The 25,657-nt window shown below is 40.0% G+C and overlaps 1 protein-coding gene across 1 annotated transcript; it reads right to left on the reverse strand.

Moving 5' to 3' along the window:
• Positions 1–1,554: 1,554 nt before the first annotated feature.
• On the reverse strand, positions 1,555–23,737 carry LOC137501318 (alpha-latrotoxin-Lt1a-like). The gene is made up of 2 exons (XM_068228361.1): positions 23,684–23,737; positions 1,555–5,397 (listed from the first exon to the last, which is right to left on the reverse strand). The coding sequence occupies exon 2, from the start codon at positions 5,377–5,379 to the stop codon at positions 3,961–3,963; it is 1,419 nt and encodes a 472-aa protein (XP_068084462.1). The 5' UTR covers positions 5,380–5,397; positions 23,684–23,737; the 3' UTR covers positions 1,555–3,960.
• Positions 23,738–25,657: the final 1,920 nt, after the last annotated feature.

Below are 25,657 nucleotides of genomic sequence, written 5' to 3' on the forward strand. Positions count from 1 at the left end.
TAGACATTGCCATACTACCGTCTCTCACCTATCATCCCTCCTTGTCTTCGAGGATCCTTTGTGCTGATATTAGGTTGTACTGTCTTATGGACGCCATATTTTGTGGGCTGGGTAGTATTTAGCTTTTAAACGCTTTTCTCTGGCGGAACAATCTCACTGGAGGGAATTTCACTACTGTCGTAGAGCAGGGTATGAGGCAAGGTTCAAGGTCATCTGACCACAGCTGTTTAGGAGTCTCACTATGACATGTCAAAATTTCGATGGTGTTACTATCAATGGTACATAGTTCTATATCTTCCTTCGGAAAATTGCTAGTGTTGGGGTTACTAGAACTATTTAACTTGTCTGCCAACAAACTGGGTAAATCAAAGTCTGTATTTGCGAGTTCAGAATTAATAATTCCGTTTCCTGTCGTAAGTTCAGTGACATTTGTTTTAAGGTGGGATGAGTGTTCTTCAACTTGAATGTGATCCGTAAATTGCTCCAGTCTTACATTTTCGGAATGAGCTGGTTGTGGATCTATTCCTAGTCTATGCCCTGGTCATGTGTTACAATGTTATTCTGGAGTTGATGTACCTCCTCTTGCGTTGTGATAACCTGAACCTGGGATTTTCCTGCTCTTGAAGACAGAATTTGCTTCATGAGAAGTTTGCTGGTTAATTTTAAGTACACTGCTGTTTCCAAATTGTATTGCTTCCACTTGATCAAAAATTTAATTTTGTTGTTCATAACCCGGGCTGACCTGTTCATGTTGAGACTCGAGACATATAACCTGTTGTGATTCCTGCTTATCGCTCCTGACTGTGTTCACAAATGTGTCGCTCGCGAGAGATGGGGCAGTACAGTTCCAAACTCTTTCACTCATCAGCCTAGGTCCTGTTTTACCAGTAGAATTTGTTCCTCGCCTTAGTGGGCAGTCTTGTCAGAGATGGTCATTACCATTACAATCATAACATGTTTTTGGTATTCCTTCATAAAGTACCTGAGCTCTATATCCATCAATTGTCACTATTGTCGGGATAACACTTTGTAATTCGATACGCATAGCTGTAATTCCACTATATACATTGAATGTGTACATAGAAGACCATTCTTCATTACGAATATCCCTAACTTTCCCATATTTACTGAAATAAGATGCCACGCCCTCAATTACCATTTCAATAGGAAGATTCATTATACGTAGTAGTTTCGTGTCCACATCAGCACATGTTATAATTACTTCCAAAAATGAACCATTGAATTTCATTACCTGGGATTTTCTTCCTCTTGAAGACAGAATTTGCTGGTTAATTTTAAGTACACTGCTGTTTCCAAATTGTATTGCTTCCACTTGATCACAAATTTAATTTTAAAACTGTTTCAGTCCACTCAAGAATCTCTGCCGGCCCAGGGTGGTTTAGTTTATCGGGAAATACACATTTTACTGTATTTTTCCCAATGTTGAAGTTTGCCATTTTCTTTCACTTTGTACTAATACCGCTCGAAACACTCTACCTCACAACACACAACAGAACAGCGCGTTCGATGTTCACACTCGCACGTCTCACAGCGAACTGTCATCGACGCGTATAAGGCGAGAATGGCGTTCTGGGTTATAACCATCCATGTTGCATTCACCAGATTCCACAGTTCATCTTTGGTGGTTGGCATTGGATCAGAGCGCCGCACCGTCGTTTCACCATATCCCATACATTTTCGATTGGCGACAAGTCCGGTGATCGGGCCGGCCAGGCCAACAGTCTGACATCCTGTGACAACAAGAAGGCACGTGTTCGTGCAACAACATGTGGTCGCGCATTGTCCTGCTGAAATATGGCGTCTGGGGTGTCGTGCTGAAAGTGTATGGCTACGGGTCGTAGAATGTCAATCACGTAGGTCAAACTGGTTACAGTACCTTGGATACGCACCAACTTCGATTTGTGGTTGTACCTAATAGAACCCCACACCATAACGCCTTGAGTTGGCACTGTATATTTTGTGCGAATGCAGTTAATGTGATAGTTCACCCCCTGTCTGCGGCGAACCAAAATGCGACCATCATTTTCAAAGAAACAGAACCTGGATTCTTCCGAAAACACTATCTGCTGCCATTCCTTTTCCCAGTGACATCGATCCATACACCATTGCAGTCTAGCATGTTTATGCACATTAGTCAAAAGTATGTGGAGGAGTGGACGACGCGCCGGTAACCCAGACCGTCATAAACGGCGACGGACTGTCACTCCTGATAGTATACGATGTGTTACACTGTTCCACTGTTGCGCCAGCGCCCAGGAGGACGGAGATCTGTCCTGCAATGCCATTCAGATGAGGTGTCGATCTTCTCGGGGGGTGGTCTGGCTGGTGCGACCAGACCCATCTCGTCGTGTTCTCTGGCCTTCTGTGAACCATTCTGTACACACCCGTTGCACTGCCGACACACTTCGTCCCACACGAGGAGCATTTTTCCGGATCCATGCATCACGTTCTCTCATGCCAATTATGCGCCCTCTTTCAAACTCACTTATTTGACAGCACGGTTCTCGCATACGTCTGCGAGTTATCCTGCACGTCTGCTCAAGTCATACTGATCATTTTACCAGTCCGTGGTTATGCGCAGAGATACCGATGTGGACCTGAACCTGAGAGCCGACATGGTTCATAAGCTAATTATTTCTTCAGAACATTCTAATGCACATGTCCTGTGAATTTGAACTTCCTCTGTCTAGTCTTGCAAGGTGTTCTATTTTTATATGAACATTTCTGTACTTTAACGGTAGGATTGCAGAGATACCAAGGTTTGTCTGATATATATACAAAGGCTATAAGTACGAGACCCCTTAAAATGGTTTGATTTACCTAATATTCAGTCCAGGGAAGCATCGTGATTTAAGTGTTTGTTGATACATCACTTCCATATCACGTAATTCCTGAGGAGACCCATCTAACTGATCGATAATTCGAACAGTAAAACAGCCATCGAAAGTAGAGCTATGCAGACGCACGTGTGACGGTATAGCAAGGTTACCGCGAGAACTGGTACATGAACTTCGATGGCCACTAATCCGCTTTGATAAGGTTGTTGTAGTAAAGCCGGTAAAAAATGCAGGACAATGACGGCATTGTAGGAGGTAAACAACGTTACGAGTAGAGCAGTAATATGTACCTCTAATCGGGTGTGTTTTATTGGTGACAGGACTAAAGAAGGTGGTGGCGGCTTCGTGGATAAGGCAAGTCTTACATCCTGGGCGACGACATGGGTATGAACCTTTAGATATATATTTCCCTGAGCTCTTGGCTTTACCGGACGGTCCGACTGGTAAACGTATAGCTACATTCTTCTCAGGAAATAGATGAATATTTTTTACAGGCAAACTTGGGGCAGTTTTAAGCTGCGATTGATCATTACTTTGAATTTTCAATGTATTGCTCTTAGTGTTCCGGGCCACAACATTCTTGGAATCGCAAGGAACACTCTTCCGTCCGGGAGCTGTGGATCTTACAGGTAACTTTTCACCGTGATCTGCAGCTACACAAGTCGAAATTACAATATTTTGTTCTTCATCATGGTCACCCACTTTACGTAGAGAGGTATTCTTAATGGGGGAAGTGGAATGACACTTATCGTTCTGAACTGGTGCAGTAGGAGGGACGCTTGATCGGTTACTCCTCACCGCAGAGCCTTCATTAACACATTCCACATTATTCTGAAGAAATGTGTTCATGTCTCCTATCTTATCCCGTTCCTTCGTGACTGAGTCGGTGCCGGAAGTAAACTGTAACTTACTAGGCATGTCATCATTCTTAGAAACTTGCATCGGAGGAGACGTAGTAACACTTGTTACACTGACATAAGCTTTTAGAGTGCCAGATTTCATGCATACATTTTGATTTGTCGCACTGTCTAAAAAGTTGCCTGTATTGTCAGATGAAGATTTACTGTCAATACGTTGCAGTTCCTGAAAAGAGGACGCTAAGCTATTTCTCTCCGCTCCGACTTCTCATCCATAAATATAGCATGCCAACCAACATGATATCACTAGTATCACCTTTCTTTCTCACTATAGTAGTATTTCTGTGACTAGTCATCCTCGCGTGATCACTGTTACAAGTATTTTTGCATGATTTGTCTAAATCAAGTTTATTATTATGTGAAGATTCATCGGAATGTTCATCCAAGAATCTGTATTTCCCATCAAAGTTGCATGTGCGATTCACAAACACCCGCTTATATTGCCGAACATTTTCGGTCACTTCCCTAGAGGGTGAACGATCATTTACGGTATTACGAGAGTTTTTGTTGTTTTTAGGAATGTTATTTGCCTTTCTATGTATGTTGGCTTTAGAATGAGTATCACATCTTGTCACTCTAGCAGACTCCTGAAAGTTGCTGACTACGTTACTTCTTCCTCTGGCTCCTGTGACTCCCACAAGAAAATTCATAACTTCAGTATGCCCCTCCCTAATGCAGGCTTGTAAAGGAGTAATGCTTCCTTTGTCCTCCACGACCGGATGAATGTGACACTCCTCTACCAAGTACATGACAACGTTGAGACTACCGTAGTGAGCCGCGACGTGGAGAGCAGTGCCACTTTCAAAGCACTGAACTTCAGGGGGAACTTTGCACTCACATATTAGATATCGAAGCACTTCAGTCTGGTCCCACTGAGCAGCTGTGTGCAGTAAAGTCCATCCCTCTTCGTCAAGCACTCCTCTGGGACAGCCACTTGCAGTTACCAGATAACGGACCATTTCAAGATGTCCCCTCTTAGCAGCTAAATGGAGAGCTGGGAATCCCTGATAGTGATTCTTCTCATTTGCGTCCATATACGAAATTCCCCAGAACAACGAGTTAATTTCTGCTGCAGCTTCATTTTCCGTCTTATTCTTGTTTCCTTCCACAGAGAATTTTACGATGTCCAGGTGGCCAGCTTCGGCGGCGCTGTTCATTGCAGTAACTCTCATAACTTCCGAGTTTGTTTTCCTTAGGAGATATTCCACTACGGACAAGTAACCTGACGTGGCTGCCCAAGTTACTGCCCCGTTCATATTAGTTTGATTCCATGAAATGAACATGTCAATCGTGTCTTGCCAGCTCGGAGACCCGTAGATTTTACGCCTTGTCGATTCCCGTTTTCTTACAAATTCCTCCCCATTATCTACAGGTCTTTGGCCTTTCTGTGGAAGGTTAGATTTTTCTTTTTTGTGCTTCTGTCGAATTGTAGATGTCTTTCCTATTTCCTTCGACTTTTCCTCCAGAGCACGTTCTTGTTCAGAAGCATTGTGCTCAAGGTTGTTCAGTGTCGATGTCTCAGGCTTCATATTTCTTTCTTTCTCAAGTACTCCTTTAATTCCTCCAAGTAAATTCAGTTGTCTCACATCTACTTCTTGATCCATTGTAGGTTAAAGTCATACCTGAAAGTAATAGTAGATCATATTAGAAATTATTGGAGCCGTGAATAACATCGCAAAGGACTTACGAAATATATACATGCTTAATGCTATATAACATATATTTAAATATCTATTATGACACATATCCTCACTAGGCTTAATATAATCTACGCCATGATATGCTTTCTAGTATTGTTGACTATGCGGTAAAGTGTCGCAACTGTTACCACTGAATTTTACTCTCAATGAAAAATATCCTGTTGGTTGTCATGCTACATTTATGGATGAGAAATCAGAGTTTTATGATTTTATTTATAGGATACACTTCATTCTTTGGGGTGTACTGTTGCTTCACGTCCGTAGATTAAACCTTAAAAAGCCCTACACGTGACCCCTGGGTGGTGCTAAAGAAGCAACAACATTGGCTGCTGGACCTATCTTCTAAAGATCTCCCAGCAAATATGCAAACTGTACAAAGTAATCGACTCAACGGCTCTTTTAAGAGCCAATTGACTCGAAAGCTTGGACATGGTATTAAAATTTGTCAACTGAATATTGAAGGTATCGGTAGATCTAAGTGTGATGTTTTGTCAAAATTGCTACGTAATAATGACATTGATGTGGTACTCATTCCAGAAACACATGCTGCTACAGAAGATGAGCTAAGCAAGAGAGGGAAGATTTATGGTTATAGTATTATAGGTGCTACTTTCGACAATGTATGTGGTATTGCTACATATGCCCGTAACGACTTGGAGCAGGTTGGATTCATATCATCTAGTATAATTAATAATATTCATACTGTAACAATAAAATTGCAAGATGTAACCATCGTAAATATCTACAAACCTCCAGCCATCTGCTTGCCAACCCCAGCTCTTCCAGATGCAAGTCATCCAACTATCTATGCTGGCGACTTCAGCAGCCATCATGAAACTTGCAAATATGCAAGAAAAGATGATTGCCGGCATAGCTTTAGTAGAATGGTCAGAAGACCAAAATGTACATTTTATATTTGATGCAAAAGACAAAGGCACGTTTAGATCGGCTGCTTGGAAGCGAGATTCCAACCCAGACCTCTGTTTCGTCACATGTGACTCTGTTGGCAACCCTCTACCCATGATGAGAGAAGTTTCGGGGGACTTCCCAAATAGTCAACATAGTCAACACAGACCAATCTTCCTTGAGATGGGCATCTCTGTTCCCTTAATTAGATCTTTCCCACGCCCACGCTGGAACTTTAAAAAGGCGAACTGGACGAAATTCTCTGAAGAGCTGGACAAATGCATCAGATGGATTCCGGCAACCTTTCGATAATTATCAGAGATTTGTAGGTCTTGTGAAATCTGTAGACAAAACGCACATCCCAAGAGGCTACAGGAAAGAATACGTTCCTGGATGGAGTGAACAGAGCGATTCCCTATACAAGGATTTCCTTGAAACAGGTGCCCATACGACTGGTGAGGAGCTGTTACGGAGTCTGGATGAAAATCGTAGACAGTTAGTAACTTGGATTTCTCTCATTCCAGTAGAGAAGCCTGGAGCCTATTGAGAAAACTTGGAGGAAGCTCAACAGGAGGTAGAGAGAAGTCAACTATCTCACCAAACAAAATAGCCTCCCATATTGTTTTAAGTTCAAGGGTTACTAAAGATAAAAAAACATACAAAAAAGGTGAAAAAGAATCTAAGAATGCTTAAACGTACCTCTCTAACCTCTTCCGAGTAATCTGAAGCCTTCACGATTGATGAGGTTGATACAGCATTAAAGGATATGAAAGTTGGTAAGGCACCAGGTTTTGATGGAATACATCCTGAGTTTATCGTAAATATGGGACGAAATGCGAGAAGGTGGTTGACGTGCTTCTTTAGCCACATACTTCAGACAGGTATTCTTCCTAAGGCGTTTAAGAAGACTAAAATCCTTGCCATATTGAAACCTGACACAACAAAAGATATACCACAAAGCTAAAGACCAATCGCTCTCCTCAGTTGTTGCTATAAACTCCTTGAAAGACTACTATACAACAGAATTAGCATTGTAATTAATCAACATATTCCTATTGACCAAGTTGGTTTTAGGCAGAATCGTAGCTGTTGTGACCAAGTCCTTGCAGCCACAACATGTATTGAAGCAGGTTTTTTGAGCAACAGTTGAAAACCTCTGCTGTTTTTCTGAACCTTTGTGCTGCTTACGACACGGTTTGGAGAGAAGGGCTGCTGTACAAACTTCTTCAGGTATTACCATGCAAAACCACGGTACAATTAATTGGAAACATGCTGAATAATAGACTTCAGGTTGTTCTAGAGAATAGGACTAGCAAGCTGAGAAGATTGAACAATGGTCTCCCTCAAGGATCAGTCTTGGCTCCTCTCCTGTTCAATCTGTATATATCAGATTTGCCACCAACGAAATCTAGAAAATTTTGCTATGCTGATGATATAGCTTTAGCTACAAGTCATGGTAACCTGAAAGAAATGTAGAACATATTAACTGATGACCTTTCCATTCTTAGTGACTATTTTTGGAAATGGAGACTCGAAACCAAACACCAGCAAAACTGTGGTGCCCTGCTTTCATCTAAATAACAAAATGGCAAACTGTACTCTCCAAGTGTCTTTTAACGGTAAGGTCCTCAGACACAATAATTACCCAAAGTACTTAGGTATAACATTAGATCGGACACTCTCCTTCAGGCAACATCTAGTAAATACAGCAGCAAAGATTAGGAGTTGTAACAACATTCTGCAGAAGTTGTGCGGTACAACATGGGGTGCTTCTGCAACTACGTTGAGATTTTCTGCCCTTGGTTTAGTTTTCTCTGCGGCAGAATATTGTGCTCCTATGTTGATCAACAGCTGACATGTGAAACTTGTGGACACTCAACTCAACAACACAATGAGGATTATTTCAGGTGTAATAAGATCAACTCCTACCCACAGACTTCCTGTCTTGAGAAACATCATGCCTCCTTCATTCCGTAGAGCACAAGCACTGTTGAGAGAATACTCCAAGATGAATGAGAACCCTGACTCGCCCATCCACTCCAATATTTCTGACCTTCAGAGTAACCGGTTGAAATCTAGACATCCGCCATTTAAGTTCGCTCAGAAGCTCACAGAAGACAACTTCAACCCCTATGCCCAATGGAAGGAAGATTGGATCTCAAAAACAGGTGAACATCTCATGCCTTTCTTCCCATTTAATTCGAGGTCTGATATCCCAAGAAGAACCTGGACCATCCTTAATAGGATTCGATGTGGTCATGGTGTCTGTTCTGCGTCTCTGTATAAATGGGGAAAGATACAATCCCCCGAGTGCGACTGTGGTTCTCCTTTTCAAAAAAACGAACACATTGTAAAGGAGTGTAGCAGAAGAGCCTACCCTAGAGATTGGTTTGATTTTCTAGAGGCCAACACAGAGGCTCTAGAATGGATAACATCTTTGGACATTAAAATATAGTGTACTTGCGTTCTTGTTTCTGTATATATGTGCCATACGATAAATAAATAAATAACTTCATTCTTTAATGTGATGAAAGTTTTATGCAATGTTTATAAAATGTCCATGTAAGTTACTTGCTGCATGACATTCTGCCCTATGTGTGTTTCGCATGTATTATTACTTACAAATTCACACCGAGATTCCACCATCATTTAAAAATGAACATTTATGCATGACTATTTACGTAATTTTCACAAAAACACATTCTAGGTATTGTTTCGTTTAAAGAAAATTATATCGTTTAAGAAGGTACCGTATATTCTGAGGGAATATATAAACTATTCTAATGTATGTTGTTAATATAAGTACTGAGACAATTTCAGTGAAGCAAATCTATCTCCGTACAATCCATTAAGGTACTAGGAGGAGGGGAAGGTAAATATTAATGGCGGCTCTAATATTATGTGGTGTGTGGTTATCTCTTAAAATAGTGTCTATGACGGGTAATTAAAGGAATTTGAAGGTTTCCTACATTATAGTAGTGTACATTGCCGAGTGACTATTAAAAGGAAAGATCAGGTACTGCAGGCTAACCTTTCAAAGTGCTGTGTAATTATATAATTTCGTATTCTCGCTTTGTGGTACTGTAGTGTTAATTTTAGTTTATGTCGAATAATAAGCAAAGGAATAGGAATAATTATAACAACAAAAACAGCAGCATGATGAATACCCAGAGTCAGTTAAAATGAAGTTGAAGAAACTATCACCCGAGTCGTTGAATATGGACGTGACAATCTAGAATCGACTATTCATGAAATACTGAGTACTTCTACGTTCTTCGATTGTATCTTTGAGCGACTAATGTATAAAGTAATTGATAGGCTTAAGGATAGCATCGACTTCAATACGAAGATTATTAAGGATGTTAGAGAGGAACTAAATTAAAAAAGATACTAAATTTTTTTTGCTAGGGGCTTTACGTCGCACCGACACAGATAGGTCTTATGGCGACGATGGGATAGGAAAGGCCTAGGAGTTGGAAGGAATCGGCCGTGGCCTTAATTAAGGTGCAGCCCCAGCTGCCGGTCTAATTCATCCCTTGGATTCGTAAACATCGTTTTCGACCGCATAGTTCTAGGCTGGTGTATGGTACAGCCGCACTATATTTGCTGTCTGCATATCGGCAATGGCTAGTGTGATCAGCAGCGGTGAATACATAGACATTATTTTAAACTGGACAACCTGGTCGGAATGCAACAGAAGCTCCAAACAGACGTACGCCTTCTACACACATATTTCGCCGAACAGTATTCGTTTTTGTTCCATGCAATCATCTCTTTTATCGAGTTGAATGTCTACACGTGTCTAAATTAATAAGTTATTAGATTTCATTTACTGCATCTTTGGCGTGTCTACAAACAGTAGCAGCGGTTAGGGGGTGGGGTGAGGAGGGACAGTCGCTCCCACCTGCACTTTGTAGAGTAAATATGACATTTATTCCATTTTATGAGCTGGAACTAGGAATTATTTTAAAAAAGCTATTTGTACAACCCTTGTTGTCTTATATGCTAAATCTTTCCTTTATTGTGTAGCGCTACGGCAAGTAGTGGAGACGTTGCATGTGCTGTGAGGAAGTGTAGTAGGAGTACAAATTTTTGCCGAGGTCGTGGCCACGGAGTTATAATTCACCCGCTTGCCGCGTGCATTCGTCAGTCTGGCAGTCTCTTTAGTGTCTGTTAGTTTCTTAGTGTGTATTCAAATACTAAATGATTTTTAATTGCATAATCATGCCGTACATGTATGTAATTGTACAGGGCGATCTGGCCGTGGGGTTACGGGCGCGCGGTTGTGAGTTTGCACTCGGCAGATAGTGGTTTCGAATCCCATGGTCGACACCACTGAAGATGGTTTCCCGTGGTAACCCATTTTCATACCAGGCAAACGCTGAGGCTGTACCTTAATTAAGACCACGGTTGCTTCCTTCCCATAAGTTCTATCTGTGTCGGTGCGACATAAATTCAATTGTAAAAACAGATATATTTAATTGTAATTGTAATTTCAACGCGAGAGAATACCAACTTTACATTCACCGGACTAAATTACTTCGTTTGTATTATGCTTTTTTATGAGTAAATGTAATTAATCAGCCCCGTGGATTAGGCCTATTCGTAATTTTCTTTTTTTTGTGATTTTGATTCAATGCTGTTTAATAAAATTTTCACCAGGTCTCACAAACATACTACGGGGAATTTACTTAATAAACGTAACACAAAGAAATAACTTAGGAACGTTGCTATTAGCTCCTGTTGAAATACGATTACAACTGAATATTTCTCTTTTACAATTGGCTTTACGTCGCACCGACATAGATAGGATTTATGGCGACGATGAGACAGAAAAGTGGTACGCGTGGAAAGGAAGCGACCGTGGCCTTAAATAAGGTACAGCCCCAGCACTTGCTTGGTGTGAAAATGGGAAACTACGGACAACCATCTTCAGGGTTGCTGACAGTGGGATTTGAAACTACTATCTCCCGAGTGCAAACTCAGAGCTGCACGACCGTAACCCCACCGCCACCTCGCCCGGTATAATTACATAGAAGTTCGGCATGATTATGCAATTCAAAATAATTTAGTATTTGAATACTCACTAAGAAACTAACAGACACTAAAGAGACTGCCAGACTGATGAATGAGCGCGACAAGTGGGTGAATTATAACTCAGTGGCCACGACCTCGGCAAACAATATATACCCCTACTACCGTTCCTCACAGCACAGGCAGAGTCTCCATTACTTGCCGTAGTGCTATACAAATTGGTTAGCGGCGACGGACAGCATTTTGTGCGTATTTCCGTCAATACTTATGTTAATAATAAACGAAGGAATTAGCAGATAAGATAACAAGGTTTGTACAAACAGTTTTTAAAATAATTCCTAGTTCCAGCTGGCTAAAGTGGAATGGAAATGTAATATGTACTCCACAAAGTGGAGGGGGGGGACTGTCCCTCCTCGCCGCACCCCCTAATCGCCGCTACTGTTTGTAGACACGCCAAAGGTGTAGACAAGGAAATCTAATAACTTATTTATTTATACACGTGTAGACATTCCACTCGATGGAAGAGTTGCATGTATGAAACAAAAACTAATACTGTTCGGTGAAGTACGTATGTAGAAGGCATATGTCTGTTTGGAGCTTCTGTTGCATTCCGACCAGATTGTCCAGATTAAAATAATGTCTGTGTATTCACCGCTGCTGATCACACTAGCTACTGCCGATATGCAGACAGCAAATATAGTGCGGCTGTAGCATACACCAGCCTAGAACTATGCGGTCGAAAACTATGTTTACTAATGCAGGGGGTGCATTCGACCGGCAGCGCTGAGTAACATGCTGCGAGTGTGACTCTGTTTCTTATCTCTTTATATTATGACGTAACCTGCCCGCTGGCAGTAGTTACCCTGTTAAAATCAGTTGGTAGACACCCCACACATCACTTATGCATGCGGGACATTTATAAGTAGAATGTACGGTGTCCGTGAGCCACCTGGTATATATTATGCCAGAAATAATGTTCTAAGTTAAGGAGTCCCCGATGTGTGAAGTTATGTTGCCCGCCGAGCGAGCTCATCCAGCAGCCTGGAAACATGCCAGCTGAGAGCGACGAGGAGTTGTGACGTCACGAACTGTGGAACTCGATCAAGGCCGAGTTGCGTCAGCCGATAGAATGTTCGATTCTTTACATTGATATATTTTGAATGGATTAAGGTAAGAGGAAATGAACTACACCGTCGTATAGCCCGAATTTTTATAATTACGACCCCCCGAGTTTGAAAGAAATGTGTTAAGGATTAAAGGAGATATTAGAAAAAAATAAACACAATTTCTTGGGGATCCCTATACAAATGCAGGCATTTCACCTATCAAGCCAGTCTACTCTGTGCCACAGTCGAGGCCGGTCGGTCGGCTTTTGGCCATTCTGCTGCCGTGATGTAAGTCGCCAGTTCGACTCTCCGATGAAAGTTTAAGTCCGCGTACCATTGGACTCTGATTCTACAACGCATCTACAATACTTAGAAAACTACACTACCATTTGCGTGTGGTGATAGAAGTTGCGTATGCGTTGAGACGTGAAGAGTTAAGGTGTTTAACTATTTACAGGAACAGTGTGATCCGAACTTATATTTCGTCACTAGTATGATACTACGCTACCACGTAATTTGATGTTTGAATTACAAGAGTTGATAGCATTTGAATGACAGTGTTTAAACCTTACAAGGTGATGTAACATTGATTGCTAAAAGTGTTAAAACTTTGCCGTTAGTGTAACGTCAACACTGTACATAATTTTGTATTTAACTCTAACAAGTGATAAAATTGTGCTAATAGCGAAACGTAATTCAGTATTTCAAACTATACAGGTGATTAAATTTTGTGGTAGTAAAACGTCAAAGTGCACAATTACTCTGCCAAGGTTTTACAACATTCCGTCAAATTATACGTTTATGTTACAAGCTGCTGAACAAGTTGTTGAATTTAACAGTGCTATCGAACTTAGTATTTATTTTCCAAGTGACTCACGATAGAATGTAGCCTTAGAACTGTGGTTAAATAAACTGGTGCAGATAACATTTCTTAATTATCCAGATAGGAGTTCTTTTGAACCCAGGACGGTTCTAGAAAGGACAGTGTTTTCTTTTTCGCCATTATTTAATCGTGAACGGGACTAAATTCACAGAAAACATTCTTTGGTTAATTTTATTTCAAGAATTAATTCGAACATGAACTGTGTAAATTTGAAAGTGGAATATCTTATTTTCTACGTCATTATTCAGCCGAAGTTCTCGTATTAAGATCGCCATTAAAAATAATTTTGTTTGTGCAGATCAAACACTTTATGAGTCCATTTCGAATCCTAGTGCAGTGTTACAACCAATATCATGAGCGCTTCTAGATCATCCAGAACTTCTAGATATTCAAAACCTTCTAGAAATTCGAGATATTCTAGACCTTCTCGGAAGATGGTGCCACTATGAATGAACATTGCGATCCCGCAGTGTACCAGGACCAGTTCAGTCCCAGGAGAAATACTCGTTGTAACTACTGTGCTGAGGTGATGTTTAATTCTGATTTTATTTTATGAATAAACCTTTGAGCAAAATTAAAAACATTCCATTATACTTTTTCAGTTCCCTCTCCTCTGTAACAAATCAGATACAGACCGGACACCCCTGTGTAGAGAATCGTGTTCAGCTAGCCGACATAATATTTTATTGTTACAATATCTGACGATATTTGAAGAGTTTAAAAGTATCCGAGAACCTGGAGATTGACTCATCTAATCAAAGTCAACTTTCTAACAACGTCATACTCCGCTGATTGTATTGGAGCATCACTTTAGATTTTGCATTTGCCCGCAAACTCCTAGTTATCTGCATAATTCACGCGAGCCCTAATCTTGTGTGAAACCCGCTATCTGCATTGGACTGCCATCTAGCGGCATTCTCAGTACTCAACTTGTTCTCGTGATCGCCGTGGATGTGAATATACACCGACCGGTTTTTGTTTTGATTATTGTGGTGGTCGAAGCTTGTCGGCGTGAAAAGATTCGTCCTCTTCGCTGCTGTTGGAAAATACATTGAAAATTAAGTAAAGAAGAAGCAGGAGTCATGGTGTTCGCCACTGGATAAATTTATCGCCATCCGGCGAGAGCCAAAATGTCTGGGTTTCCTTTTTGTTTCATTATTATATGTTTGGCCAGTCTGTAAGTACTGATAACCCAAAATTTTGATCTGGGGACTGGATTAACTTGAAGGAATTCATGCTAACTGACAGTGGAACTGTTTTTGATCCTTCGAAGCGGAAACATTCTAAATTATATTGTGCTTGATCTTTCTATAATCAAAGGATTTACATTTGAATATGTTTCGACATGATGTTACAGAATATCACTTCGTAATAACGATATGATTTATGTTAGTGGGGTTTCTTTAATGTAAGATTTTGGCTATGTTTACGTCTATTAATTAATTCCAAACAAGTTATCTTGTGCTTTCATCTTAAAATTCAACTTATATGTAATTGCAAAAACCGATGTTATTCATTGACTGTGGCATCTAAAAGGCTTTTTTCAAACGTTATATTATGGGTGGGTTTATTCTCAATATCTTTTAATTTTTGGAGTGTGTTAATGGTTCATCCTGGAGAAAAGTTAGTGAGCAGAAAGCGGTTCATTTGACTACCTCGGTTGTTGATGCGCATCCATTTTTTTTCGGTCATGTGACCCCGTTACTATGACAGTACTTGTAAACATTGCTGTGATGGAGCTCTCTGTTATGAGCTAACAGCTGGCGGGCGTTCTCTTTAGCGAGGATTATTGGGGGTTGTCAAGGATATGATGTTGACTTATGATGTGAATAGGAATACTGTTGAGTTAACCGTACTTTCTACTTATAAATGTCCCGCATGCACAGGTGATGAATGGGATATCTACCAACTGATTTTCGCAGGGAACTACTGCCGACGGGTAGATTACGTCAAAGAACCGGACTATCGCTCGCTGCATGTTACTCAGCGCTACCGCTCTAATGCACCCCTTGCATTAGTAAATATCGTTTTCGACCGCATAGTTCTAGGCTAGTGCATGGTACAGCCGCACTATATTTGCTGTCTGCATATCGTCAATGGGTAGTGTGTTCAGCAGCGACGAATACACAGACATTATTTTAATCTAAAAACCTGGTCGGAATGCAGCCGAAGCTCCAAACAGACGTATGCCTTATACACTCGTATTTCGACGAACAGTATTAGTTTTTGTTTCATACAAGCAACTCTTTAGTCGAGTGGAATGTCTACACGTGTATAAATTAATAACTTATTAGATTTCCTTTTCTGCATCTTTGGCGTGTTTACAAACAGCAGTGGCGATTAGGAGATGGGGCGAGAGGGTACAGTCGCCCCCCTCTCCTACTTTGTGGTGTAAACATTACGTATTTATTCCACTTTAGCCAGCTGGAACTAGGAATTATTTTTGCTAGGGGCTTTACGTCGCACCGACACAGATAGGTCTTATGGCGACGATGGGATAGGAAAGGCCTAGGAGTTGGAAGGAAGCGGCCGTGGCCTTAATTAAGGTACAGCCCCAGCATTTGCCTGGTGTGAAAATGGGAAACCACGGAAAACCATTTTCAGGAGGAATTATTTAAATAAAACTATTTGTACTACGCACAAACTACCGTTCGTCGCAGATAACCGATTTGTATAGCGCTACGGGGGCTAGTGGAGACTTTGCATGTGCTGTGAGGAAGAGTAGTAGAGGTACATATTCTTTTGCCAAGGTCGTGGACACTGAGTTAAAAATTTACCCACTTGCCGCGCGCATTCGTCAGTCTTCTCTGCCACTACCGGGTTATACCCTCTCCCTTTCTACTGTCATATATCATGTCATCCATTTCATCTTATTATCTTCCCTGATGAGGTTGACGTCAGGAAGGACATCCGAATATTTAAAAAATCCATCTTGACAGATTCATCACACAACAAACCCAATACCGTACAGAAACTGGACAAGGAATGGACTCTCGTTAGGTTATAACGTCATGCACCGTTAGCCAGCAGTCTGCATTTCAAATCACCAACGCTGTGACGTCACATCTTTGCCAGGAGAAGCCTGCGTGTTCTGTCAATTAAAGATAGTGGATACGATCCTCACCCTCGGCAGCCTTAAATATGGTTTTCCATGGTTTCCCATTTTCGCACCAGTGAAGTTTCGGGGCTGTACCTTAATTAAGGCTACGTTCACTTCCTACACCTTTCCTATACCATCGTCGCCATAAGACTTATCTGTGTCGGTGCGACGTAAAGGAAAAATTTTAAAAAATATAATTAAAAATGAACATTCATATCGTAGTTCTGCCGCGAAATGCTGTTATATGATAATGTTGAGGGGAGTAACACTGACCAGCAGTAAACCTAGAACAAAAATTCGTGATCTATGCAATGCTGAATCTTAGATGACAGAATCTGTCTGTTCAGACTTTAAAATTGAAATATATCACATAGCGGATTTCCTAGGCGCAATGACGGATATATTACGATTAAAATTGAAGTATTGATGTACATTTTATTTGTGTTGATTTACTTCAGATGTATACACTCCGATAGCTCTTCAACGTCTATGATATGCTGTATGAATAAATAAAAAGACACTGAAATGCTATTTAAATGCGTTTGTATAGTATGTGTTCAAAACATCATCATGTACCGCACATTGTTCATATCGTTTCTGAAGGTTATTGAACATGATGAACAGAGGTTGCTGTAAGGTCTCTAAAATTGACGTTATATTCTCGTGTAATTCGGGTGGGCCATTTGTCTTGGAAAATGATTAATTCATTATGCCCCATATGTAGGCACCTAGGGACGTGAGATTCGGGGGGTTGGAAGGGTGCGGGAAGAGAATTCCACGAGATATTAGACGATCTCCAAAGTGTCGTTGCAGAGGGTAGGTGACTCGCCGGAGGTGTAAGTTGTTGTTCCATCTTGCTACATCCGATGAAGTAAGTTTCCGGCGATACAAAAATTGTACATGTCCGGTACGAGTCGGGTAATAATGAGGTCTCCGTAGAATACTTGGTCAACTATTTTTGATTTTGTGCAACATTATTGAGAAAGTATGAGCTAATGTTCTGTGGCCGGACACGGTGTACCAAATCGTAACCTGTGCACTGTGTAGTGATTTCTGTATAACGACATCAGACGGTTCATACTATATACTGGACACAATAGCTTGTCAATTGATGTAGCCATCAAAGTGAATATGGTCTTAATCTGAAAATCATACATTGCAGAAGAAATCCCCCACTGTCCATCATGGACAACACTCGGGTACAATTAATCGGGCTCGCTCAACCCTTTCTGGTAGAAGCTGAGCAACTTGAATGTGATGTGCAAATCCATCTTTAAACATTCGCCCATCAGCCAAATCGTTTAAAGCTAGTATCAGCGATATTCGTCATAGACTACGTTTTCGGGCTGTAATACCTGTTGGAGAAGTCGTCCATTATTCTAGTTTGTGATGGCGGTTCCTGGCCGTTCTCTTGTCCGCTTTCGTTGACATTAGTTTTATCCCGTAGGACGGAACGTATCAACAACTAACATTGTTCTGTTATTTGATGCCTCCTTATAAAATCACTCCAAGTACTGTTCTTTAAAGTGAAGCGAATTCGACCAATTCTGATACATCACTCCATATGGCTGGAAATAATATTTCACGATAAACATCTTCTCTTCTGTTGTGAGAACAATAACTGCAGAAATCAACACAACCCTGAACTGACATGTCAAATTATTATACACCACTAGCAAAAGTACCTGTGATTCACTACAGTATTCTATATTGTATATGGATTTCTCCAAAAATTACTGAAAAATCAGTGAGTAAGATAATATTAAATTGCACATCTCTTAGCGCTATACCAGAAAGAAAAGAGTGAGGACGCCATGCGTTGTTTCCGTTGTAAGGTAGGCATTGGAGAAGTTTTGTTGATAATGGCACACCCCTTTTCCTAATGCCAGTCACAATCTAATCGAAGAGATTTGATTATAATCGAGAAATGCTGCGCTATCTAACGTATCAGCAAACGAGATTCGACAATAAGTCATAGTACCAAAGTTGTAGATCTCTCCAAATTTAACACCGAGTTTTCTATCTATTATATGATGCGACTTACTGTTTATCCACCAATTGCTCCTAAACGAAGGTCTACACCGTCAATAAAATTGCATCCATATTTCGATATTTTCCGGGGCCAAAAGTTATACATTTAAACAGCTTGAAATTTTTCCTTAAAGAAAAGAGTGTCCAGGTTTTAGGATTATCACTCGCATACATACGGAGTAAATAAGAAAGAAAGTAATACAGTTAAGGAAGTTCAAATCAGTGAAAAATAGGATTATAACTGAGGGCAGCCGTATACGACAAATATGTAAATACCAATTGGATGTATTGTGATGGTATGCGTTACAGATATAACAAGAAATTCAGGTGCAGGGATTCTTAGGCAAACACATAAGATGACTTATGGTGTTATTACTTAAGCCTAAAGAGGCAAGGAAGAGGAAAGAAATTAAAGTGGAAACAGAAGGAGAATAAAAATTATGGCAAATGCCAGAAAACAATTTACATTTAAAATAAAGGGCTAAACTCCGCGGTACTGTTAAAATATTAACAAAACCCCTTAGTGCTATTAGAAGACGACTGTAACCGCCAATGGTATTCCGCCAATATCCCACAGAATGGCCGCTTGATTACTCTGTTGCTTTCTACCCAAGGAACATACACGAGTTTACAGGAATGATGACGAAAATGGCAACCCTGCTGGCAAGCAGACAGAGACGTTGCCATGGTAACCTGTAGGTTCGTTGTCGGTCTGTCCGTTAATTAGTACAGAGCATGAGAACCAAAGAACATACTTCTCCGTTATTTGAAGAGCAAGCGAATTATGTACATAAAAATGTTGTTTATAATGAAGGGAAGTTTCATATAGGGTCTACGGATTTTACAAAAAAATCAATAGTATATTAGAAAATGGAAGAAGACTGTTCTGATTTTCCTATAAACCCCGTCTTTGCCGAGATTTTTAAGTTATATGTATATTGTACCCGTGTGGGAAGGTCCTTCTCATCATGATTTGATACGATGATGTGAATTGATAGGATATTGAAATAATGAAATACATATTGGGAAGCTGGGACTTGCTGGTGAAACATTACGACACCTGAAAGAATATGCAGACAGAACTGGAGCCATGGAGATTAAATGTACAATGGCAGTGAGCAATTTCCATGGCACAAACCCTGCCTAATTAAGAGGCCTATCTGGACGGTATGTATACGAAATGTCCGCTCTATTAGTAACGAGAATGGAAATGGAAGAACAGTCACAAAGTAAGTGGAGACAGTTATTCCCGAACAAGGCAGCTCTCAATACGACTCAGAATGTCGGAAGTGTCGAAACAAACTTTCTAGAGCACGGCATATTTGTCGTCAGTTTGGCGACGGGAACATTTAAAAGACCCGCTTCATTTTGGCCAATGACAAAATTCTAGATCAGCCGCACATTCGCCAGCTTGACTCTGTAAAATTTGAAATCCGGCTCTTTCTATTTAATAATAAAACATTCAAACCACAGGATCTCAAATGTTGGAATTTTAGGAGAAAATATATCCAGTAGTTTTCAAGTTATAGAAGGACAGACAAACAGACAAACAAACAGGAAGACAAACAAACAGACAAACAGACACCAAAGCTAAAATTTATGCAGATGGTCATTATTACACCTGAAACCGATAACTGTATGGAAATTTCACTAAAATAGTCAATGTACAGACACACGGTCGTTACGATTTTATTTACATAGATAAACATGGGCTTGGACACCTTTATATGTTCCGAGATTTACTACTTGTAAACGATATGTCATATTGACAAATGAATTGCACCACCAAACGCATAATTTAGCGTTCTACATGGTTAGTTATATGACATTTTCCACCATGTCCCATATTTACGTGTTAGATTGAGTTAAAAACTTTGAACAGGGTGGCATTTGGGTACAGTTTTCACACACTGCTTTGTATTTCGGATACTTATTTGGTGGCTGCAGTCATAAAATTTAGCTACAATATGGCCGCTAGACGCGCTAGAGCTAAACCTGGCCTTCTATCAGCATCGTTCCGCTTATTTCTTTCTCAATCCGAGCACTTTCAAACCAGCCTCATTTTCAGAAGCATTCTCGGATGCCCTAGAGGTGGACTGGTGTCTTTAGGCTTTGATTTTTTCTACTGGCAGCTCGGTATTTAGTTGCCACAGAAAAGGGACCAACTCTCAAAACTGTTATAGCCTAATTACCGACTGTAAATAAGTTCCACTTAACGGTCAGATGCGTGTGAAGAATTTGATGTTTCTATCTTTCCTATAAATGTGTCAAACTATAAAATTAAACTAAAATCGAGAAATACAGCTTTATGTAACTTATAAGCGTTAGAGATTCGACAAAATTCATAGTACCAAAGTAGTAGATCTCTCCAAACTGAGCCGCTATTGTGTTATCTGTTTTGTGGTACGACTTACTGTCTGGCCTTAGGACTTTCAGGAGCCTCTTAAGCCAATTAAAACTATAGGTCATGTCTATCTTGCAAGTTGCTTTACGTCGCACCGACACAGATAGGTCTTTCGGCGACGATGGGACAGGAAAGGGCTAGGAGTGGGAGGGAAGCAGCCGTGGCCTTTTTGAAGGTACAGCCCCGGCATTTTCCTGGTGTGAAAATGGGAAACCACGGGAAAACATCTTCAGGGCTGCCGACAGTGAGGTTCGAACCTACTGTCTCCCGAATACTGGAAACCGGCCGCACTTAAGCGACTACAGCTATCGAGCTCGGTCATGTCATCGCTTTGGAAAAGTATATCCCATTGGATTAAAGAAATGCTTACACTTGCGTTCTTATGCTGAGTGCCACATTTCAAAAACGGAAGTGAGTTTGATCTTACCTCAGTTCGGTGCTCTGTGAAGAGGAAAGCTAGAAAGCTGGAAAGACCGTGTAGGTAGATCTACCTGTTCATAAATTAACTTTCGCGAGACAAAATGACTGGCTCTTTGAGGTCTTCGTAAACCTTGAGAAGTAAAGAAACATTATTAAAATAAGCCTTAGACGTCCTAGATATTTAATGACGTTCTCTGTGAGAGCTGATCCTGGCCTCCTATCAGCATCGTTCCTCAAATTTCTGTAAAAAAAAGTTACAGTTGACGGTACGTTATACGACTTAATCACCGAAATCATAGACTACGAAGGAAAAATGCTCGAAGAATTAGTGCTTAGTATCGCTTAAGGAAGAAGAGTGCATGTTTCGGGATTAGCACTCGCATACATGCGGAGAAAGTAATACAGTGAAGAAAGTTGACAATAATTGAAGATAGGGTAATAACTGAAGACTTCTGGAGAGAACAAGTGTATAAGTACCATGCGGATTATTGGAAAAATGAAATGTTCGTCACTAAGTTGTGATGATATGCGTGATGGATTTAAGGAAGCGGTAACAGAGAAGAAATTTAGGCGCAGGGATTCTTAAGTAATCCGATAAAAGACCACTTAATGTGTTATTACTTAAGCCTAAAGAGACAACTCATAGGCAAGAAATGAAATTAGAAAACGGAAGTAGAACACAAATACAGTAGAAATTATAGCAAATGCCAGAAAACACCTTTCGGTAGAAAATAATGGACCGCGCTCCGCGATACTTTTGAAATATTAACAGCCAACCTCAGTACTATTCGAAGATGATTGTAAGCTCCAACGGTATTCCGCAAATATCCCGCAGAATGGCAGCTTGACGTCTCTCTCGCCTTCTATCCAATGAACAACCACAAGTTTACAGGAATGACGTTATTTCCCTGCTGGCAAGCAGCCAGAGACGTTGCCGTGGTAACTGGTAGGTTTGTTGTCGGTCTGCGAGGGAGTCCGTCACTCAACGCAGAACATTAAACCCGCAGAACATTGAAATGTTCCCCGCCATTTTAAGAGTAGACTAAATTATGTAGATAACATAAAAAGTACGTTTCACATAGGCTATAGTGTACAGCTTTTACAGAAAGCAATAAAGTATGAGAAAATATCAAATAACTCGTTGATCTCCTAATAAAGCCCCCGTCTGTTCCGTGATTTTTAAATCATATACTTATTAAAAGCTGCTCCTGGTTGATTATACTAGAAATATGAAGCTTGGTCGAGATCTATCCAAACGCTTCGCCGTAATGGTTGAGCAGACTGACGAACGGACAGACACGAATGCTAAAAACCACTGGTACGATCTTGAGTTGACCTAAAATGGATAAATATCTGAAAAATTGGAAAAATCAACGAAATTACAGACATCGGACCCCCTTCAACTTTATACGTATAGATTACCTTTACATCCCAGTAACTAATTTTACGGTTTTCGGAGATACCGATGTTTCTGATGTGTGTCCCGCCGGAATTTTCTCACATGATGGCAAATCTAACACGAGGCAGACGTATTTGAGCATTTTGAATGGCCATCAGACTGAACTGGTATCGAAGCCAACAACGTTGGCTCAGTACGCTCTCTGGGCTACTCAGCTGGGTCAGTTGTGTTATATTCGTGACATAAGTATTAATTTGATTCTCCTTTTATAGTATCTGAAACCATGTACGGTCATAATACCACACATGTAATAGTTACACCAACGTTACAAATCATTAGAGGCATGTGTAGCTCTTTGTCCGATTGTTGAATTGCACTTGAGAGGCCTCCGGGTTCGATTTCTACACTATTAACTACAAAATACATTCCTCTATATGAGGTTTGCATCAGGAAGGGCAACCGGTCGTAAAATGGGGCCAAACCGGCACTAAGCAGAAGAAGAAGAAGAAGAAGAAGTCACGCATCACTTCATTTCAATTTATGTGACTAAATAATAATAATAATAATAATAATAATAATAATAATAATAATAATAATAATAATAATAATAAATATTGGCATTTGGCCTTCGGAGAAGCCTGGTGAATTTTTTTCGAATTGGTCCCTATGGGGGAACTGCGCTGAGGGTGAGGCCCTAACTAGGATGAAATCTAATTCTCAAGACGACACACACACACAGTCTTTAGCCAACGAACCCGGGACCCCTTGGACCAGAAGTCAGTATGCTAACCAATTAGCCACAGAGCTATGTGTCCAAAAATTGTATTTATACTTCAATCAAATACGACGTGTTCTTTGAAGTAGTATCTTGATAGAAAAGAGTATGTTATAGATTGAAATGTGTCAAGTTCGGATAATAACTTACGTGGATATAACTCTACAAGATCAACAACGATATATTGAATGTCCTCCTCCTTCTGTTGGCTTTGAGGGAGTGATGTGAGTCGTGCTAAGTAGTCCTTTATCAGACAACGATTGCTCAATATCTCACTATCAGTCCCTGTTATCCAAGAGATGAAGTATGAATCACATACAGGTAATGAATACACTTTGATAAGAGGAAAGTAAAGTTTGGGTTCCTCAATCTGTAATTTCGGTACGAATAAGAGAATTATTTAAATTGAACCAGACCAAATGTAATGGAACGTGATATGATGATCAATTACGATATCTTAAACTGTATGGTAACAATCGTTCTGCCGTGAAGTAAACTTTTCATACCTAAAAGATACAACATTTCGCTGTAGTTTTAAATGTGAGGTAGTGTATTGAAGCACTGTGTTTGTGATGTACAGGCCGTACTGTAGCTCAGATGACGTCACACAAAGATGCGAACTGTTTACTCTGTCCGACCCGTGCAACGCAAGGACTTGATTCGTCTGTACTTTGTAATTATGAAATATTCACAAGTGTTGTATTAATATAATAGGTGAGATCACTAGCACCTGTAACCGCACCGTATTTCGTAATTCAAGTCTATGTAATTTTAGGAGAAGTAGGTTTGAAGTGCAATCTACGCGGTCAAAGCTTGAGGGTTTTACTCGTCAATGTACCCAAGAAATAATTATTATGCATTAATACAAATATGGAGAAAACAAACGTACAATAATAATAATAATAATAATAATAATAATAATAATAATAATAATAATAATAATAATAATAATAATAATAATAATAATAATAGGAGACTAACCTCCATAACTCTAGATGGCCAAAAATACAGTAGCTTTCTTGTTTTTTGTTTCTTCCTCGACACTTCTGGTACTATCCGTCGAAGACTTTCCTGAGACCCTTCCTTCCACACAAATATTTGCATCAATTTTTGCTTACAAAAGGCCTGCGTTTTAAGAAATGTTAATGCACTGACCAGCAAGATCTGTTAGTTCACGGAAATTGCCGAGGATTAATTCCTTAATTAATAGTTAAGTATTAATTACGTAATTATTAAGGTGCATTGCCTCCAACATCTAAATGTTATCTACCAGCAATAGTTTAATTTTATAATTAACGTGTACATAAAAATGCTAAAATCATTTAGCAAAAGGTTAGGTTTTATAAATTGCATTCAGTTCTACATTTTTAGACTGGGTTTTGTTTTTACTCGCATTAATTTTGAGGAGAAAAGGCAGCGCGTGCTCAACAGTGAAATATACTCCTTTATTCTTCGTAACAGGTAAGTTTTCGATTGGTAGTTTTTGTTTTCTATAAAGGCAACATGCCCTAGTTCAAAGAAAATGCAAATATTGAATCCTTAGATTGAATTCCTATGACAAACTTAACCGTCTTGGTCCCCGCTGCAAGCCCTCAAAGTCTGTAATGGAAATTCAGAAACACCCAGTATAGTTTATACACGAATGTAAGTTTTGTTTGTTTATTTGATTGATTGCTGAGTACTATAGTTTCAAAGTACATGGAAATATACGAGTAGTTATCATATCATGAGTATATAGTGATTTGTGAGACAAAGGAGTTGACGTCAGTGAAACAATATACAAATGCTTTCACAGTATCAACTAGCTAACTTTGATTAATTTACAAGGAGTGCCTAAAATTTATAGCAGTGCAACTTGATTACTCTCTTAGTTACCGATAGAAAGGAAGATGCAATTACGAAAATATGCATTATGAAGATAGTTCATTCTATTTCTCCTTAATCCATGTACGATGTCAATGTAACCGGCATCTGTCCCTCTATCTAGGAAGCTATAATGAGCGAGTAGGAAATCTGCACTCCAATACTCGTAACCTTAAAGTAAATTTTTGCTCTCTTCCAATCGAAGATGTACTCCTTCAAGCAAGAAAATCTGCCGGACCTTAACCGTCGCAAAAAGCAGGA

This window comes from Anabrus simplex, chromosome 1 (genome assembly GCF_040414725.1).
Source record: "Anabrus simplex isolate iqAnaSimp1 chromosome 1, ASM4041472v1, whole genome shotgun sequence".
In the NCBI taxonomy this organism is placed as follows: domain Eukaryota; kingdom Metazoa; phylum Arthropoda; class Insecta; order Orthoptera; family Tettigoniidae; genus Anabrus; species Anabrus simplex.

What these genes read in the sequence shown, in the direction of transcription:
- LOC137501318 (XM_068228361.1), bottom strand. Translation starts at nt 5,379, where the DNA reads ATGGATCAAGAAGTAGATGTGAGACAACTGAATTTACTTGGAGGAATT.